We start from the raw sequence: 17,486 nt of genomic DNA, 5'->3' as shown, positions 1-17,486 counted from the left end.
TTTTAGCACCTGAAGAACATCTCCAGTATTAAGGGACTAATGTCGGAGCAAGATATAGAGAAACACATCATGCATTTTTTTTTTTTTTTGTAGAATCGATTACTGCAACAGTGTTTTCACAGGTTTGCCTAAAAAGTGCATCAGACAGCTGCAGCTGATCCAAAATTCTGCTGCCCAAGTTCTCACTAGAACTAAGAAATTAGAGCACACCGGCCCAGTTCTGAAGTCCTTCCACTGGTTCCCTGTAGCTCATAGAATAGACTTTAAGATCCTTCTGTTAGTCTATAAATTACTAAATAAATCAGCACCTCAATACATAACAGATCTGTTGTCTGTGTATCGACCTCCCAGACCCCTCAGGTCTTCTAGTTCCAGCCTACTCTGTTCACCCAGAACTAGAACCAAATATGGAGAAGCAGCATTTAGTTCCTATGCTCCACAGCTCTGGACCAAACTCCCAGAAGACTAGAAAAGTGATGAAAACCCAAGTTATTTTAGGTCAAAGTAAAAAATCCATTTAGTTGAGCTGTCTTTCACTGCTGAAGATAAACTTCTAAAAGAGGAATTGTTAGTTTAAGGTTGTGATCCAACTGGTTTATTTGTTTTACTACCTACTTTTATGATGTTTATTACATTTATTATTTGCTTTTATTGTCTTCTATTTTACCGTTTAATGTATGTAGATTACTTTGAATTGTCCTTGTACTTAATGTGCAGTATGCAAATAAACTTGCCCTGCCCAGAAGACACCAGATAGCTGGAAAATTATCAAAATCCAGAAACTGATTTGCAGTTATACATTTTTTCTGCATCTACTTATTCAGGTTTTATATTCTCATCTGACTTTCCTTATAAAGCCACATTCACTCCTGACAGTGATGATGATGTTGATGACATCTGTGCACCAGCAGGTGATTCCTTTAAGACCAGGAGGAGGAGTTGAGCGGGTCGCCACGTTTCAGCACATCAAGTCTTCTCTGTGTCAGACTGACTGACCTGGAGCCTCCTCCTCCTCCTCCTGGTCCTGATGCTGCTGCTGGGATCATCAGCCAGCTCATACCTCCTATAGCCGCTTCTACTCAGAGTAGTTTCTGTTTGCCTCTGGAAACTCGTCTCCTCCATCATATTAATGGGATAATAATTTGATTGATTGGTCATTTCCGAGGAGAAATGCTCTTTGCTGCTTCCTGACAGATCAGGGCTTCTTCAGAGAACTTGCAGCTGACTTGGGAAGGATTATTTTCTTTTGCTCCACAGCGGGGTGAGGAGGAGGACTTCTTTTAGATTTTTAATCTTTCTGCTCCGAGGAGGGGGGGAAGAAGGTGATCTGGACAAGGGAGGAACATGGAGCTGCTGTGCGGCTCTCCGGAGCGCATCAGGCGGTTCCAGCATCAGGAGCTTCCGGCTGCTGATGTGCAGCTCCGCGGGCGGACCGAGCTCTTTTAGGAGAGCCGAACCGAGGAGGATCTGATCAAATCCCTGCGTGGCAGTGGACGTGGATCCCGCAGTAAGGGGGGAGGCATCTATGCAATTGAATATTGACTTTGCATTTTATTATGAGCACAGAGGGGGGAGATGCGGGAGCGGCATGGGGGGAGGCGAGGGGGTCTCCGACCGACAACAAACGCCACACCTGGGAGGAGAGCGACCCGCTCGGCTCCCAAGGACGTCCGCAGCCCGACGGCCAGGAGAAGCCGCAGCCAGGAGAGGATGAGGAGGAGGAAGAGGAGGAGGAGGAGGGCCGGGCGCGTGCGGCTGACGATGGGAAATTCAGAGAGGACAACGGGGGGAACACTTCCAGCGAGGAGGGGGCGGTGGGGGGCAGATCTGACAAAGCGATACCTTCAACCTGCAGCAGCGACACATGCATCCCGACCCCCAGCTGCAGGATCTGCTTCCAGGGAGCAGAACAGGTAGGCTGCTGCTTCTGGTTCTCACTGCTCTCCAGCCGATCTGTCCGTGGAGGGAGTTACAGTGAAGGTGAGCATGCTGTCCTCTGATTGGCTGACGGCAGCTTCTAGTCTAATTAGAGGGACGTCAAGCTGCTGAGTGGCAGCTTCTCATGCTGATTAGATGACTTTCAGTTCTGCTGAGAGAGCTCTCTGGGATCAGACGCAACAGGAATCTGAAGCATTTATTGTTAGAAATCTGCGGTGGTGTGATTGCTTTATTAATAATTCAGAGAGCAGGACTGAATAAGCATGGAGCTGAAATCACTCCTGACAGTTTATCACCATTTCTAAAAATGAGCTCACTGATAAGAACCTGCTGAAACCCTGATGACAGAACCTTTTAAAAGTCTTCCTATGCATTTTGGCTTTTTTTTGTGAAACAAACACAACTATTCATATATTTCATTTACATTTTCTTGTAGATCAACACAAACATACACAATTATTGTATGTTTTTGCCCTAAAATAAAGAGCATAAGAAGGTTAATGAAGAGCAGGTCAGGGAGGACAATGACCTTAGAAGATATGTCAATCCACATCACCAAGAGAGTAGTGGTGGTAATATGGAGGAGCTGCTGAGATATCCGGCTCAGGTGAAATTTTGACAGGCCAACTATTAAGAACTATACAAATCTGGCTTTAATAGAAGAAATGTAAAATTGTCAAAAGAAATTGACACAGAAAATGTGCAAGAAGGAAGGAAATGAATACTGGTGTAAACTAGGCTTTAGCTACATCCAGAAAAAAATCAAATAAAGGTAACTGATGATCAAAGTTGATTTTGCAAACATGCATAGGGAGCAGAATGTCCTCCATCACAACCATTAGTTTCTATGCCAACCTATTGTTGGTTGATGTCTTCCAAAAAATACATTTCCTGTTCTGATTATTACAATTTAAATAGTTTAGTATAAGGTAATTTAGTTTAATTAGTTTAATAAGCACCTGTGAAATGATTACAACTTATCAGATATCTGCTCTCAAATATAACTGAAAGTTTAGAGCACTGACAGTGGGTGACTTTTAGACCTGTACAGGTAGATCAGGTTGGTGGATAAGATTGTTTTCACATTAAAGTATCGACTGATCACAGATCTCCCAAAATTAAGGAAATTGGGGCCAATCAATCAACCGGCTGATGCAAATGCACCCCCTACATATAAGAGTGCAAATCTAAAATATGCTAGTTTGCCAAAAGGCCAGAATGGATCCGTAGTTCATGACGAGATGAGAAAAGTGCCCCCTAAAAAGGTGTAAAGTAAATAGATACAAGGAAAGAAGATTTAAAGCATGCAATAAAACATTTTGAAGCATCAACACAAACCAAGACAATGAGAGAAACAAACAAGTAATAAATCAAGTAATGTTTAAGATATGAAATTCCTAAAATTCGTTAATAACATAAGTAACTTTTAAGAATACAGTAAAATTTTTAAGAGACACAATTGACACAGGAAAATATTAGTTATTATACAAATGTAAAAAAAAAAAAAAAAAAAGCAACCAAAAAAAACAACAGCAGCAGGATGGAAATACCTCAAAAAACACACTCAAGAAAAGACAAGATGGCAGCAGCACATGCTCAGTGTTAACTGGTCTAATCTAATGAGTCAGCGTTATCATCTATTCACAGAAGAGACTATAACTGTTATTTTTTCCTGATTGGTGTTGGAATGATATCAGAGAAGGCTTAGTGACTAAAAGCAGTTTTCCTGAGTGAAATAACGCAATTTCCTCCAGATGTTCCACCTGTGAAACGACCAGTGATATTAAGGATCTTATATGTGCCTTTAAACTTAACCAGATTTCTCCAAGTTAATAGGTTGTTGTAGGATTAATATATGGAAAAGCCATCCATGCCCATAGTTAAGCATAGGGTGGGATCCAAGGTGCTGTGGGCTTAGATTACCTTGTTTGCCTGCATACGATCAGCCGGTAAATTTTAAACGAAAATCTTCTAATTACAAAAAAAAAAATTCTTTTAGAGATTTGTCAGTGTCCTTCAGAGGAAACTATGTTCCGAAATGACATTTACAATTACTCAACTTCAACTCCACTTTATATTTAAGCCCTTTCAAACAACCACAGCTGCAACAATGTGCTGCACATACCGAATAAATAAAATAGTATACGAACAACAAAACAGCTTAAAAGAATAAAATAACTAAAATAAATAAATAGAAATAATAAAATTACACCAAATAAGACAATTTTTAAAAATAGACAGTGAAGAGGAAAACAATTCAACTCAGCTGACCTGAGGCACAGAGTAGGAGTGAAGGGATGGAGAAGCTCAGAGAGATCACACCACAACTCTTTAAATGGGTTATAGGTGTAGGAGATCATCCTGTAAGCTGTGGGTTGCTGGTTCCAAACCCTGGTATGTCTCTCCACTTTACTGCCAGAGGGCCTGGTCAGAGGGCTTGGTGATGCTGACTGTATGGCAGTCTGCCCTTTAAGTTAGCAGGAGATATGCGGCAGCTTACCACTATGAATCAGTGAGTGTATGACTGATTATACTGTGAAGTGCATTGGAGTCCTTGGACTCTATAAAAGTGCCTTACATGTGTAGGCCATTTGTTATAATGTTAAATATGTATTTTTTAATCTTAGGACAGCAGCAAAACTGACAAAGAGACAAACATTCATGTAGATTACTTTAAAATACTCATAAAGCGATGAAATGTGTTGGTTTAGCTATACAAATCTTCACCATATCTGTCACACTAGAGGTGCAGGACAGTGACCAAACCATAATCAGTTTAAAGCTCCCTCCCCAAGCAATGCACCAATTTGTCTGCAGGTCTTCCTGAAAGCGGATGGACAGATGTGGACTTGCAGGGACAAATCGACTCTCTGTCCAGGCTTTGCTGAAATCTGAGACTCTGCAGGCCTGTTTGGCTCGTGACAGCAGAGGCCCCTGATGAAGGACGATTCATTGCTAGCAGAGCTTAAGGGAAACAGGAGTCAGGGCAGTAAACGCCTAAGTGAATATCCTGTCTTCTCAACGTGGGCTCCAGCCTATTAGCAGATCAAATCTAATAACTCTGCCTCCGGGTCCAGACTTATATTTGATTGTGATATAAGCCCGAGAGCCTAGGAAAAGCTTACTAGTTATCAAAAAACAAAATAACCTGCTCAAAATGATATGGTAGATTCATATTTAATATCTCTGTGGATGCCTGACTGGTTTAGCATTAGAAAAGCTGAGCTGAGCAGATTTGACACCTTTTCTGCTCCCTTAACTTGAATAGTTTAATAATTTGAATTATAGGTGAACTTCCGATCACTTTTGCTGTCGTGTCAGGAATAAAGTTATTCTGAGAAACCTTTGATCTATTGATAAAAATACTGAATACATTTGCAAATGTCACAAAAATCCAATAATGCATGTTTTTTTATTTTAACTAAATTTTCTTTTTAAAATGTTTTCTTTCGTATATTTATATATCTCTGGGAAAATATAATCATGGCTTCAGGAATAAATGTTTCAGAGGTTCTGAAAAACAGTTACACCATTTTAATCTATGCTAAGAAAACTGACTTCAGATGCGCTGAGAAAGACTAAACATACAACCAGACCTGCAGAAAATGGTTTGGTTGAGCAGAATCATGTTCTAGAATGTCCTATTTAAAGTCTAGACGTAAATTTATTTGAAAGCATTTGTTCAGAGGTGCTCTCCATCCTTTCTGTCTGACCTTCATTAATAAAAAAAAAAAAATCTTAATCTAGATGAGTGAAGCTGACCCCAGAAGTATTGCTTCTACAAACACATCAAAGTTTTTTCTGACTATAAATGAATATCACTCTCCAGATTTTTATTCTTTCAAAAGTCTTGTTACTTATTTCGCTCTCATTGCATAGTTATGTTCTCCTCTGTACAAGACAATTCCGCAAAACGACGTTAAAATACATTTCAATTTATGATAATGTGTCCAAAACTGAAGATGTTTCAGGAGGCTAAATACTTTTATAAGGCATTTTTCATTCTAAATCTTCCAGACAGCGCTGTAATAAAACACAGAAAGCATGTTAGGAGTTGAACTGAAATACAAACCTTAAACCTTTATATGAAACTTACCGGTTAGTCATGCTCCCCAAAACCAAACTTAATTTAGAACTTTTTAGACCTTACATGACCTTTTATAAATGTCTAAATTAAGCTGATATTATGATTAAAGACATTACATTAATTATATTGTCCTGTCAAAATGTTTAGTCTTAGCCGAACCAAACAATAAGCCCTAAGGTCAACAAATGATATTTTTCCTTCAGAAATCAAAACTACAGCCATACAAATGTATTTACATATTCGCATATACCTTATTATAAATAAAACATAAATAAAATATATTCCAGTCCAACATAGATGGTGAAATATCTTTTTAACTTTCCTAGAACTGACAGGGTATTAGCTGCTGTTATAATGTGACCTAAAATTTATTTGTTTAATCTGGTATATCATATAGGTCTTATCCTGTATCCTGTAAGGTTCTAGAAAGTAACTTGTTAAATTCAAGGGAAATTCTAGTAATGAAGAAAGCTGTGAAAGTACAAGAAAGTAAGTTGTTGGAAAGTTGTAAAAAGAATGGTTGAGAAAAGAAGGTTTTTGGAAAGTAACAGGAGATACTCTTTAGCTTCTTAGTTTATTTCAGGACAGAACCATAAACAAAGTTATTGTTCAGGTAGGGAAATAAAAGTTACTGGGAAATTTAGCTGTAAAAAAATTCCAAAGTGAAAGCTCTAGAAATGTACCAGATAGTAAGTTATGGAAAAAAAAAAAGTAAAGGAAAAGTTTGTTTAAAGCACTAGCAATGTTCTAGAGATGACCCTCTGAGATGTGAGAATGTACCTGGGAAGTTCTTGAAAAGACAAGTATTATGTGTTACCGCCTGTTGGCTTTCTGTTTAAATTGCTGTGACGTTCATTATATTAGGTAAATAAATGAAATATATAAGATGCTCAAAGTATATATAGCTTTATTATCAAAGTGATTAGCTGACTTAATTATAAACACTGCAGTTAGCTAAGCTGGGAGTTAAAGTAAACCAAACCAGATGATAAAATAGAAAACAAATTTTCAGGAAGGTTATCGTCTCAGTAAATCCAACCATCTGACACAAGAAGAGAGAAACAGGGATGTTTTATGTTGGAGAACAGCAGAAAAAGAGGAAGACTGACCACTCATCATTACTTTCAGTCAAATAATTGAACAGCAGTGAACACTGAGGTCGCTGGGATCTTAGGTGTAAACTGGATTTTTCTGAATGATGCCTAAATGCCCTCTGCAAGCTTTTAGTTCAGTAGAGTTCAAACCAAAGTCTTTCTTCTTCTGCATTTAATAATGATTTCATAGGAAGGACATTAAGACCCGGATGGCTCCCAACTCTTATTACATCACTGAGTTTAGAAACTGCACTTTAATGAAAGGAGGATGCATTTTTCTCTAAAGATGAAGTTACTGTAGATCCTGTCATTTAACCTCTGATGTTTGTACCAACGGTGTAAACCTTTTTACTTTACCTTTAAAAGTAGGTCAAGTTTAAAAGTTATTAATAGAAAAATAAGGAAATAAAGGTTCCCAAAGCAGCACTTAAGAGTAGCTTCAGGATAGATTATGTTTCTGTTCCTGCTACCGTAGGTCGTCTTCTTGTCACATTCATTTCATAAAGCCTTCATTAAAGTCAGGACTAATTTTGAAATCATGTTTTCTGTTCGATTCATCATGCACTCCTTTACTGGAGGACTGACCAGTTTGAACTCAGAGCCTCTGAGGTCATTTTAAACACATAAGGTTAATATGACTCCATGGAAAATAAGCTCCACTGACCTTAATATGCTATTAATATGCCCGTCTCAACCCAGCTGGCAGGTCAGGCCTGCAGGAAAGTCTGAAAAAAAAAACACCTACAGTACAGGAAGGAGAAAAGGGAGAAATAGCTGTGATGATTAATTCCAAGCCGCATCCTGCTGTAGGTTTGAGAAATGATCACTGACTTTAGGCCCTCTGGTGGACAAGTTATGGGTGTATTTTGATGAATCACCTGCTGGAGGGAAAAGAGCAAAGTTGAGTCTCTAAAACAAAAGGTGTTTTGGTGAAGGGGAAATTTAGATCATGGAAATGAATGGAGGATTAATCCTGGATCCGTGGTTTTGCAGTAAATCAGAAACAGACAGCTTCTCTCCTATCCTCAAAACTTATTAAAGATGCGACAGGGACTGGTCGATGTGAAATGGAATAACTGTAACTTTGATAGATGCAGATCGCTTTGTATAACAGCCTGGAGGGTGTGAAGACAAATGTACAGAAGGGATCTGGTTGGTTATGTGAAAATAAAGTCAAATATCCCTGAGATGCTTGCTGTAAAAAGAGAAAATCTGCAGAAAAATGCCATCATTGCTTTAGATTAAATGTGTTCCTCTATATGCCAAGCCACTCCCTTCGCTTCCTACTTGCTTACAGGAATCTGCAGTAACTGAGCTTCAAGGACACAATAGTTGCTCTGAAAATGTTCCTTTCAGGAAACTTTCATTATTTTCCTTGCAAAACATGATGATAAAGCACCTCTTTGTTAGTGGAGTCTAACCAGGCATTATGAAAGACACCTACATGAAACTTAGTGATTATAAATTCAGTGCTGAATCGCTCTAAACCCCTTACTTTGCTGTTTTTAATCTTCCTCCTGGTTTTTGGCACCAGGATCCACCAACCTGGACCCACTGTCATTAATCAAGCCTGCTGCAGCTACAGACATCTTAGTGAAGTTTAGGGTAATACTGTATAACACTACAGTACATGCACAAGTTGTCCTGCATCCTCTATTTCTCTATTTCTAAAGAAGCCATCAGCAAATTTTGAGTCTGGAAACATAAAACTAGGCACTGATTTACTGATGAAAACAGATCAAATGTTTGCAAAAGAAAGCACATTTACATTTGTAGCTTAATCACCTTAAAGAGGTTCGTTTTAAAAAAGAAAGTCAAAAACAGGCTTTAGATTTTCACCTTGTATGTTACTCAGATAAGGCTTTATATAGAAAACAAACCGCTTCCAGCTAAGGACCCCATTTGCAAATTAGCCAACAATCCTATAAAATATCTAAAGAAAAGTCAACTATTAGAATGTTTGATTTACTTTTATTCCTGTTCATTTATTATTATCAAAATTGCTTTGCAGTAAAATATAAGCATGTCTATACTTTGTTTATATTTGTAACCAATCATTTTTTATGAAGCTGTTGTTATGAGAGCGTAAAGGAAGGACTGGGCCTGTTAGTGTCATCACTGTCCACATCTGGACATGCTTCATTTTTTGTTTTGAGTAGCTTTATAGTTAAAAGTCAAACAAGTCATACAAACAAGTATATTATTGTAAAAGCAAACGGCATCTCAGTGACCTGAAGGACCAGCCAAGGTTGGATAGCCCTTTCTTGCTTAGATAGACAGAGGAAGAGCCTCTAACTAAGCTAATTATATAGGATTATAAGTTATAGTTTATAAAGAAGATGATTAAGATATATATTTTTGATAACAAAATGTATTTTTAATATTTTCTTTTGCATATTATTTTTTTTTTCCCCCCTAGTTTTTTTTAAGGCTTTCCTAGCGGCCCCTGGCGGGCCCTCTTTGAAAATCACTATTTTAGATGGATCTTCAAATTGAAGTTTGAGCTGTTTGCTTCCCCAAAATATTGTTATTTTTATGAATATATACGAAATAAAAACATATATTTTTGGAGGAACACATCCACAAAGAGGCTACATGTATGAATGACAAACCAAACCTCAAAAAATGCAGATATTTGGAAAAATGTTTCACAAAAGTACTTTAAATCTCTTAAATTACCTCATATTCTCATCCCTCCCTAAATTACACTGTTCTTATGAAAAGTATGTATAATATTCATTGTGAAATTGGACTCACTGTATATATATATATTGATGTATATAATATCCCTCTTTGAGGGGGAGTGATGGCCTAGTGGTTAGAGCAGTGCACTTGTGCTGAGAGAAGGTTGCCAGTATCCGTTTCGATCACTACAGCCGGCACTCTGGGTCCCTGAGCAAGACCCTTAACCCCGGGCGCCACACAGTGGGAGCCCACTGCTCCCCAAAGAGGATGGGTTAAATGCAGAGTTGATTTCTCTAATTTGAAATTAATAAAGTTCAATTATTTTTATTTACTTATTCTTTTATATTTAGTTTTTGTGGGAAACACCTGAGATCAGAACTTATCAGTATTTGCATTTATTCATAATTTCCATGACACTATATTTCTTTTGTAAATAACCCCAGAGCATGATCCTCACACCACCATGTTTAAATGCAGACGTGATTCTTTTAGGTGTTACATTACGTTTGTTTTCTTTGGGAAAGACATACATTTTAGAGCAAAGTTTTGAAGGTTTTATAATATTCACCCGCATAAATGCATCTTCACTCCTTTATCTGGATGTAAGGAGGATACAGGAGATTGCTGTCTCATCTAAATCTGGGAGTTACTTATTTTCTGTTTAGTTTTCACCCACTTCCACCCTCACCGGTTTTCATTATTTTAGTTTGGAAAAATATATATTTTTTCTATCCTTGTGTTTTTTTTTTTTAACTACTCATGACATTTTATTTAATGCTCATAAAGTATCAAAGTTGAAAACTTCCCCTCAGTTTTATTTAAAGCAACAAGAGATTTATTCTTGTACCATATTCTTATAAAGGCCAGTATATCTTTTATACTATAGTACTTTGCTTGATTAATTGTGGTTTCATGTTTTGTTTATCTCAGCTTATCTATTTAACATAAATAAGCCTTTGATATGGAAAAAATTTAAACTTTCATAGCAGAGAAACGTTTTATTATTAGTGAAAAGGCACAAAAACTTCACAGGTTTTGCTGCTGTTTGTTTATCTTTTTTGATTTTATACTTTAGATATGTGTGACTTTGCCTTTGACCTATTTATTCTTATACTTTCTTTGGTTTTACAGGGTGATTTGTTGAACCCGTGCCGGTGTGACGGCTCGGTGCGGTACACCCATCAGCAGTGTCTGCTGAAGTGGATCAGCGAACGAGGCTGCTGGACCTGTGAGCTTTGCTGCTATCGATTCCAGGTCATCGCCATCAACATGAAGAGACCATGGCAGGTAAAGGTACTTCACTCAGCTGGTTCCATCAGGGCACTGCTTAGACAGATGGTTAGCATGGGGACTCAACAGGTAGATCATGTTGTTTTAGATTGTGCAGATCATCCATACCAAGAAGGACAATTTGCTTAGAGGTGATAAAGAGAAATGAAGACAGAGAGAAAGAATAATTCAGAGTATCATTAAGGTATGTAAATAAAAAGATAAAAGGATTGTATTAGCATTGAATTCATGAAATATAGTTTAGTATGTAAGTGCTGAAGTGACAAGAGGTAGTGCCTGTTGTTATTTTCTATAGGGTTTTAGGAAAATAAAGTAAACTCTATAAGGTGTTATCTGAATTGCTTTTGTGTTAAGCTGAATAATATAAAGCTAAAAAGCAAGGAACACAATCTCGGTTTTGCTTAAAATGGTAATTAAAGTTTAAATCCAGATTTGGACAGAGATGAAAGTGTTTGTTAGACAAATACAAAGAAACAGCTCATATCTTCCAACCTGGAGCCACATCTGACTCTTTAAATCCAGCAGTCTGGCTCTTCATAATACTGGCTAGGGTTGACATGGAACCAGGCAGCATAAAAAAAAAATATATATATATTTTTTGTGTGCATTTCATGTAGTGTCTAAATAAAATAACTAATGGTACAGACATACTTTAAGGAGTGGATCATGTTTATTAAAATGACTTTATTTTCTTAAATTTCATCATAATTGTTTTATTTAGGGGTATAAATGTAAAAGGTGCGATGCAAAATGTGCGCAGCATGCTTTTTAGGATTAATTTGACTATCATCCATCCAATCACTTCATTTTTATACACAACTTTGTTACTCTTTTACAGAAAACATTTTAAAAAATGAAAGAAAGTGAAAACTGTCTTTCAGCAATGATCCTGCCGACTTTTATTTGAAGGATAGATCAAATATTACCACATTTTATTCTTATGTGCACCTGCTGACTCGCTGTTTGAACAGTTTTTATCCATGTCTTCTGTCTCAGTGGCAGTCCATCACCATCACCCTGGTGGAGAAGGTGCAGATCATCGCCGTGTTCCTGGGTTCCCTCTTCTTGGTGGCCAGCATCTCCTGGCTGCTGTGGTCGGCTCTCAGCCCGCAGGCCATCTGGCAGCGCCGTGATGTGCTCTTCCAGATCTGCTACGGCATGTACGGCTTCATGGATCTGGTCTGCGTAGGTCAGTTTGGAAGCTTTAACTTCTTTAACATCTTTAACTTTTACACAAATGAAAGCAAAAAAGCTTTCTGGAGATATTGTGGGTTGTTTTACCGTAAGTTCATTTTTGCACCGTTAAAGATCACACAGAAGTACAAGGGCACAAGGTTATAATGTGGAGCAAATAACAGAAAAAAAAAATCCAACACTGATGTTGTGCGTAATTGTTCAGAAAAAAAACAAAGAAAGTAATTGCTGCCCGGAGCATTTACTCCTCATGTTTTCCTCTGTTAAGCACAGCACTGTTTCTATTGGACTGCAGGGTTTAATTGTTTTTTTCTTCTGCCAAGTCAATATCCTACCATAACAAAAGGTTTAATAATGCCAGTGTTTCTAGAGTCTTTGGAAGGGAAACAGACCCCTAGCATCACACATTCTTCACCTTACTTGACAGTGGACATGATGTGCTTTTCTACATCACATAGTTTGTTTTACTGTCTGCAGTATTTGTTGATTAAAAGGTTTCATCCTCTAACTCAATCAGAGCTTTTTGTGACCAAAAAACACACAAGTCCAGTTAAAGGCCCTGTAAAGTTCCCTAAAATTTCAAAGAAATTTATGCTGGTAGGGCCTTTTTCTGGCATTTACATAGCTCCAACGGTTGCTATGGAAACCCAGTGATCCCATAATGAAGATTTTTTATGTCTCAAAGTTCCAGTTGTTTAAAATTATTCTTAAATTATTCTAATATCATTATTTGCTTGTGGCATTAAGATTAAGTATGTCATGTTTTCTTACCGTTTCTGTTCTGACAAAGGGAAATTAGCGTCTGTGCTACATGGAGAACGAAAGTTACTACCGTAACTACGGTTCTATGAATCCCTACTGACCGCCAGAGGCGGTGCTTCAAGCACCGCCTCTGGCGGTCAGTAGGGATGAAACAGAACTTCAGAAGTCAATGGTTTAAAAGTGTGGCCCTGGACATTTTATTTATGGAAATCATTTCTCAGAATAGGATCTCGCTTATGCACTCAAATTCAAAGCTGAATTGTTTTCTAAAATTTCAAAGTGACATTGTGTTGCTACGTATAAGTGAGGTTTCTCTGTCCTCCCATACATTTATCATATATCCCATTGTCCTCCTCTGCTGTCATTGTAACAGGTTTGATAGTCCATGAGGGGGCAGCAGTGTATAACGTCTTCATGCGCTGGCGAGCAGTAAACCTCCATTGGGATGTTCAAAGTTATGACAAGGCCAAAGACATGGAGGAGACCAGCACTGCCCACTCCTCGCTGGGCCCCAGGACGCTTTGGTTGCCTCTGACTACCCTTGGGCCCGGCGGGCCCTTGCATCCCACCCAGCTCGGGTCACGGCCGTGGACCTGCCTCTGTTTGGCCCCCTTCTGTCGTGGGCTGGTGCCTCGAAACAACCTGAGCCAGGACGCTGACTCGGGAGAGGTTGTCATTCGTGTAACGTCAGTTTGAAGCAGAGTAAACACCTTGGATCCATCACACTCTTGGAATCTGGAGGCTCATACATTCAAACTTCGTTGCCACCGTTCTGGTTGCTTCATGTGCTTCAGATAAGTTGGGGTGTTTCTTCTCTCTGGGGCTGGTCCCCAAACCAATCTCTATAAGGTATTGCTCTTCCATCTTTACGTTACAGCAGCTGTTTCAAGACATAAAGATGGATGTTCAAGAACACAATGTTGGCACTGTGGCTGAGTCTGTTTCATCCATCATAAACAGTTGAAATCGTAGCGTATATAAGGTCAGACTATTCTGTTATGATTGCTTACTCCAGAACTTGGGGCTCATTTAATCCTTTAGATTCTAGATCAGGAAGGTTTGATAATAGGTTATTTCAGTCTAGTCGAAGCAGTTTAGGTAACTTTCTCTTTGAGATCTGTCACCTTTTATGGTCTGAACTTAGGAACTCCTTGATGTTTTCAGTAGAGGCAGCCAAGCAGCTTCTAAAGGTCCAAATTCAGAAAACTTCTAATCTAGGGTTGTTACTGTCTTTAGTGCCAAGACGTTTTGTTACTGAGGAATTTGTCAGGATGTATTCAGACTTTAAGCACTGTGAACTAAAGAAGTAGACCGTCACTACAGGCCAGAAACATTATTTGAGCTGCTGTCAGTCATCTTTAAGAAAATAACCCCCTCCTTCAGTTCTTAGATTTTAATTATCAGGACGTAATGAAAACATTACTTCAGCTAATTTAGCTTTTGCAGGTGTTTCTACTCATCTAAAGGCTAGGACATAATAAAAACTGGATGTCTGCTGTTTGGGATTATTGTTGATTAACCAGTTTGAGTTAAGCTTCAACTGTCAGACATAAGACTCCTGAATACTTTGTTAATCAAAGCAGGTCATAGTTGACTCAATGAATACAAAGCATGCAGTTCCCATGGCTGCAATGCAACCCCAGGTGTTCATCCCTCCACCAGTAGTTGCTTGCACTGATATTCTATAGTATGGTTTTCTCCAACCACATCATTGTGGCTGAGCTGTCTGGGTCTCATCCATAGAATGTTGTTCCAGAAGTAATTTTCTTCATGCAGACCCAGCCATGTTCTCTAAAGAGAAATTAAACCCTTTTTATTTTTTTCCCCAGCCTCTTCCAAATCAAGCCACTTTTGACCTGTCCTGTTATGAACTTTTACATTTAGCATGCTGAGGGCTGTAGAGTTGAAGATTGGAGAGTGTTGCATTGCTTCCACCACTGAAAAGATTAGCATTTGCCTTAAATGTTTTATCCACTGGATACTGTCTCCCTATAGTACATTCATAACCCTTTAAAGATTTATAAGCAGCATTAGTTGCTGGTCATAAGGTTGCACCTGCAGTGATGATGTCTTTAGGTCTTGGTGTGGTGTTAACCCACATCTCAGTGCTGATGACCCCTATTCTGTTGTGCATTATTTTACACTTTATATTACCCAATAAACATCCAGTTTTTTTAATTATGTCCTGATACAGAAAATCTAATGATTGAAAGATAATTAATGTTCTTTTCATCATAACTGTAGCTCTGTCTCTTCTGTCTGTCTAATAACTGGACTCTTATCTGAACCCAGTTTAATACTGATTGAGACAATATCAATGTGGAAGCAAAGTTAAGTAACAGATCTTAACTCTAACCCTTTTTTATTTCATTATTTTAAAGCATAAAACATTTTCTTCTTCTTCTTTTTTTTTTTTTATCAAGAATGTATTTTATTATCCCTAAATTGAAATTAACAGAGCAGTAATGCAAATAACCACTAGAGGCTCGAGGTGTTTAGTTTGAACAGGGTCAGCGTGTTGCAGAAATGTTTGTCCAGTACAAAATGTTGATGCTTCCACCTTTATATTCCTGTCCAAATATGATCCCCTTTTGATTTTCTATGAATATTAAGCAACTTTTTATTATTTTAAAGTCTCAGTAAATTAGATCTTATCTCATTAGTTCCAATAAACACTTCCCAGTCAGTGAGCAAAGATGAGTGTTTATACTCTAACTAGTTAGAAAGCTAAGCAGGTCTATTAAATCATATCAATGTTTTACATAGATATAAAACAGAAGCCAACATGGTTTCTAATGAGCACAACCTGACATCTGAATGGTACAGATTTCAATTGATGATGCAGCAGGTTTTTGTTCATTTTCTGGAATACGCTGCTATAAGCAACATTCATTTAACATGAAAGTGTTTTGCTGTGACAAAGAATTTAACCACACTTTACTAAGACGTTTATGATCAATGCTCTGTTGAGCTTCCAAGGATTGGATGGATTTTAAAGATTTTTTTGGTTAATTTGGTGCCTTAAGAGGCTTAATATCAACGTCTCATTGTGCAGCACAAATATGACTTGAATGTGACTGTATGTGTTTCCTTTGTATGTAACATGGTTGTCATGTATAAAGGATATTTGTACACAGAGAGAAATGTGGATTCATTCATTTAAATCCATCAGATTTGAAAGCTTCAAGCCTTTGGAGAGATGGACTATGTGAGATGTTCTGGAGAGCAGTACGATTTCACACATCATGACGCAATTTTCATGATTTGAATTAGTTATGAATAGCATTTATTTCTATTTATATGCCAATTTTAAAGCACCCTTTGCATTAAATCTAGTTGTCTTTGTTCAAAGATAAATTAGTTTAAGGATCTGAATTCCCAGCTTAACTAACATGCACCACCTGGACAAACACTTCATGCTGATGTAGCTTAGGTTTGGGCTGGAAATGTCTTATTCTAAAGTCTGTGTAAATCATTTGAGTTATGGAAACCACAAAACACATTTAAACTGGAGGCTACCAGACTTTGCTCTCAGTTTTTCTGTTGAAATGTCTTCAGAAAAACTGGAAAAAAGTCAGACTCCCTCAGATTTAATTCTGTTTTGTGGATCTTGTATTGATTAAACTAGTTCTGCAGTGTTGTGAGCGATGTAGGGTGAAACAACTGAATAATAGTTTCAGTTTTAAGCAGTTTGTGAAAATCTAAATCTAAATATAGGAATAGGAACAACTGTAAAAGAAAAAAGAAAAAATGAACTAAGCTGACCTGTGTGCTGAAGCTGTGGATGGTGACCGCTCAACCTGGCCAATCAGAATAAAAGTTGCCATCTTGCTTCTAGCTGTTTAGTTTAGTTTTCTTTCTTGACAGGAAGGCTTTATCTTTTATAACATAAACTCAGGGGAAAAATAACATATTCCAATAAGACGCTGCTTTAGAAAGTAGATTAGTCAGAATGCATGAATTTCCTGCAGGAAGCTTTGAGGGCAAGATAGTCACACAGGTAGGGATGATGCCATAGAAATGGGACTTTTTATACATCTTTGATTCATTGTCTCCACATTAATGCATGTTTTTATTGTAGGTTATCAATGAAAGTTATACTGCACTGATCTTACATAATAATACAATACAAAAGTCAATGTAATGCATTACAGGTTTTCCCATAAACATTTTAGACTTTGAATCCTGAAGCTGATTTCAATGATGTCTGATTTTATCAATGAAATTGTAAAAATTTGAATTCCAATTTAAATTTAGGGATTTTTTTTCACTCAGATCATAAGAAAATAATGAAAAAAAAGCAGTTTCACCAAACATAATTGTTTTATTTATTGTAAGAATCATCAGATCGACACACATTGCTGCTAATTCAGATTTAAAAGAATACAAAAAAACAAAACAAGAGAAAAATGCTGGGATGATAAATCAGAAGCAAA

The 17,486-nt window shown here is 37.6% G+C and overlaps 1 protein-coding gene across 2 annotated transcripts; it reads left to right on the top strand.

Moving 5' to 3' along the window:
• Window positions 1-997: 997 nt before the first annotated feature.
• Window positions 998-16,135, top strand: march11 (membrane associated ring-CH-type finger 11). Of its 2 annotated transcripts, none has more exons than XM_015378318.1 (4): window positions 998-1,913; window positions 10,936-11,091; window positions 12,091-12,283; window positions 13,424-16,135. In XM_015378318.1, the coding sequence occupies exons 1-4, from the start codon at window positions 1,557-1,559 to the stop codon at window positions 13,744-13,746; spliced, it is 1,029 nt and encodes a 342-aa protein (XP_015233804.1). In that variant the 5' UTR covers window positions 998-1,556; the 3' UTR covers window positions 13,747-16,135. The 2 variants fall into 2 exon arrangements, with proteins under 2 accessions (XP_015233804.1, XP_015233803.1); XM_015378317.1 differs by having other exon boundaries at window positions 10,936-11,097.
• Window positions 16,136-17,486: the final 1,351 nt, after the last annotated feature.

The sequence above is a fragment of the Cyprinodon variegatus genome, unplaced genomic scaffold (genome assembly GCF_000732505.1).
Source record: "Cyprinodon variegatus isolate N-32 unplaced genomic scaffold, C_variegatus-1.0 Scaffold170, whole genome shotgun sequence".
In the NCBI taxonomy this organism is placed as follows: domain Eukaryota; kingdom Metazoa; phylum Chordata; class Actinopteri; order Cyprinodontiformes; family Cyprinodontidae; genus Cyprinodon; species Cyprinodon variegatus.
Note: the sequence above shows the minus strand (reverse complement) of the source record. Positions and strands in the feature narration are given on the sequence as shown.

Excerpts from the sequence above, each read along its gene's own strand:
- march11 (XM_015378317.1), top strand. The coding sequence starts at position 1,557 with ATGAGCACAGAGGGGGGAGATGCGGGAGCGGCATGGGGGGAGGCGAGG. Across the intron at positions 1,914-10,935 it reads GCTTCCAGGGAGCAGAACAG|GGTGATTTGTTGAACCCGTG; the intron begins GTAGGCTGCTGC and ends TTGGTTTTACAG. Across the intron at positions 11,098-12,090 it reads AGAGACCATGGCAGGTAAAG|TGGCAGTCCATCACCATCAC; the intron begins GTACTTCACTCA and ends CTTCTGTCTCAG.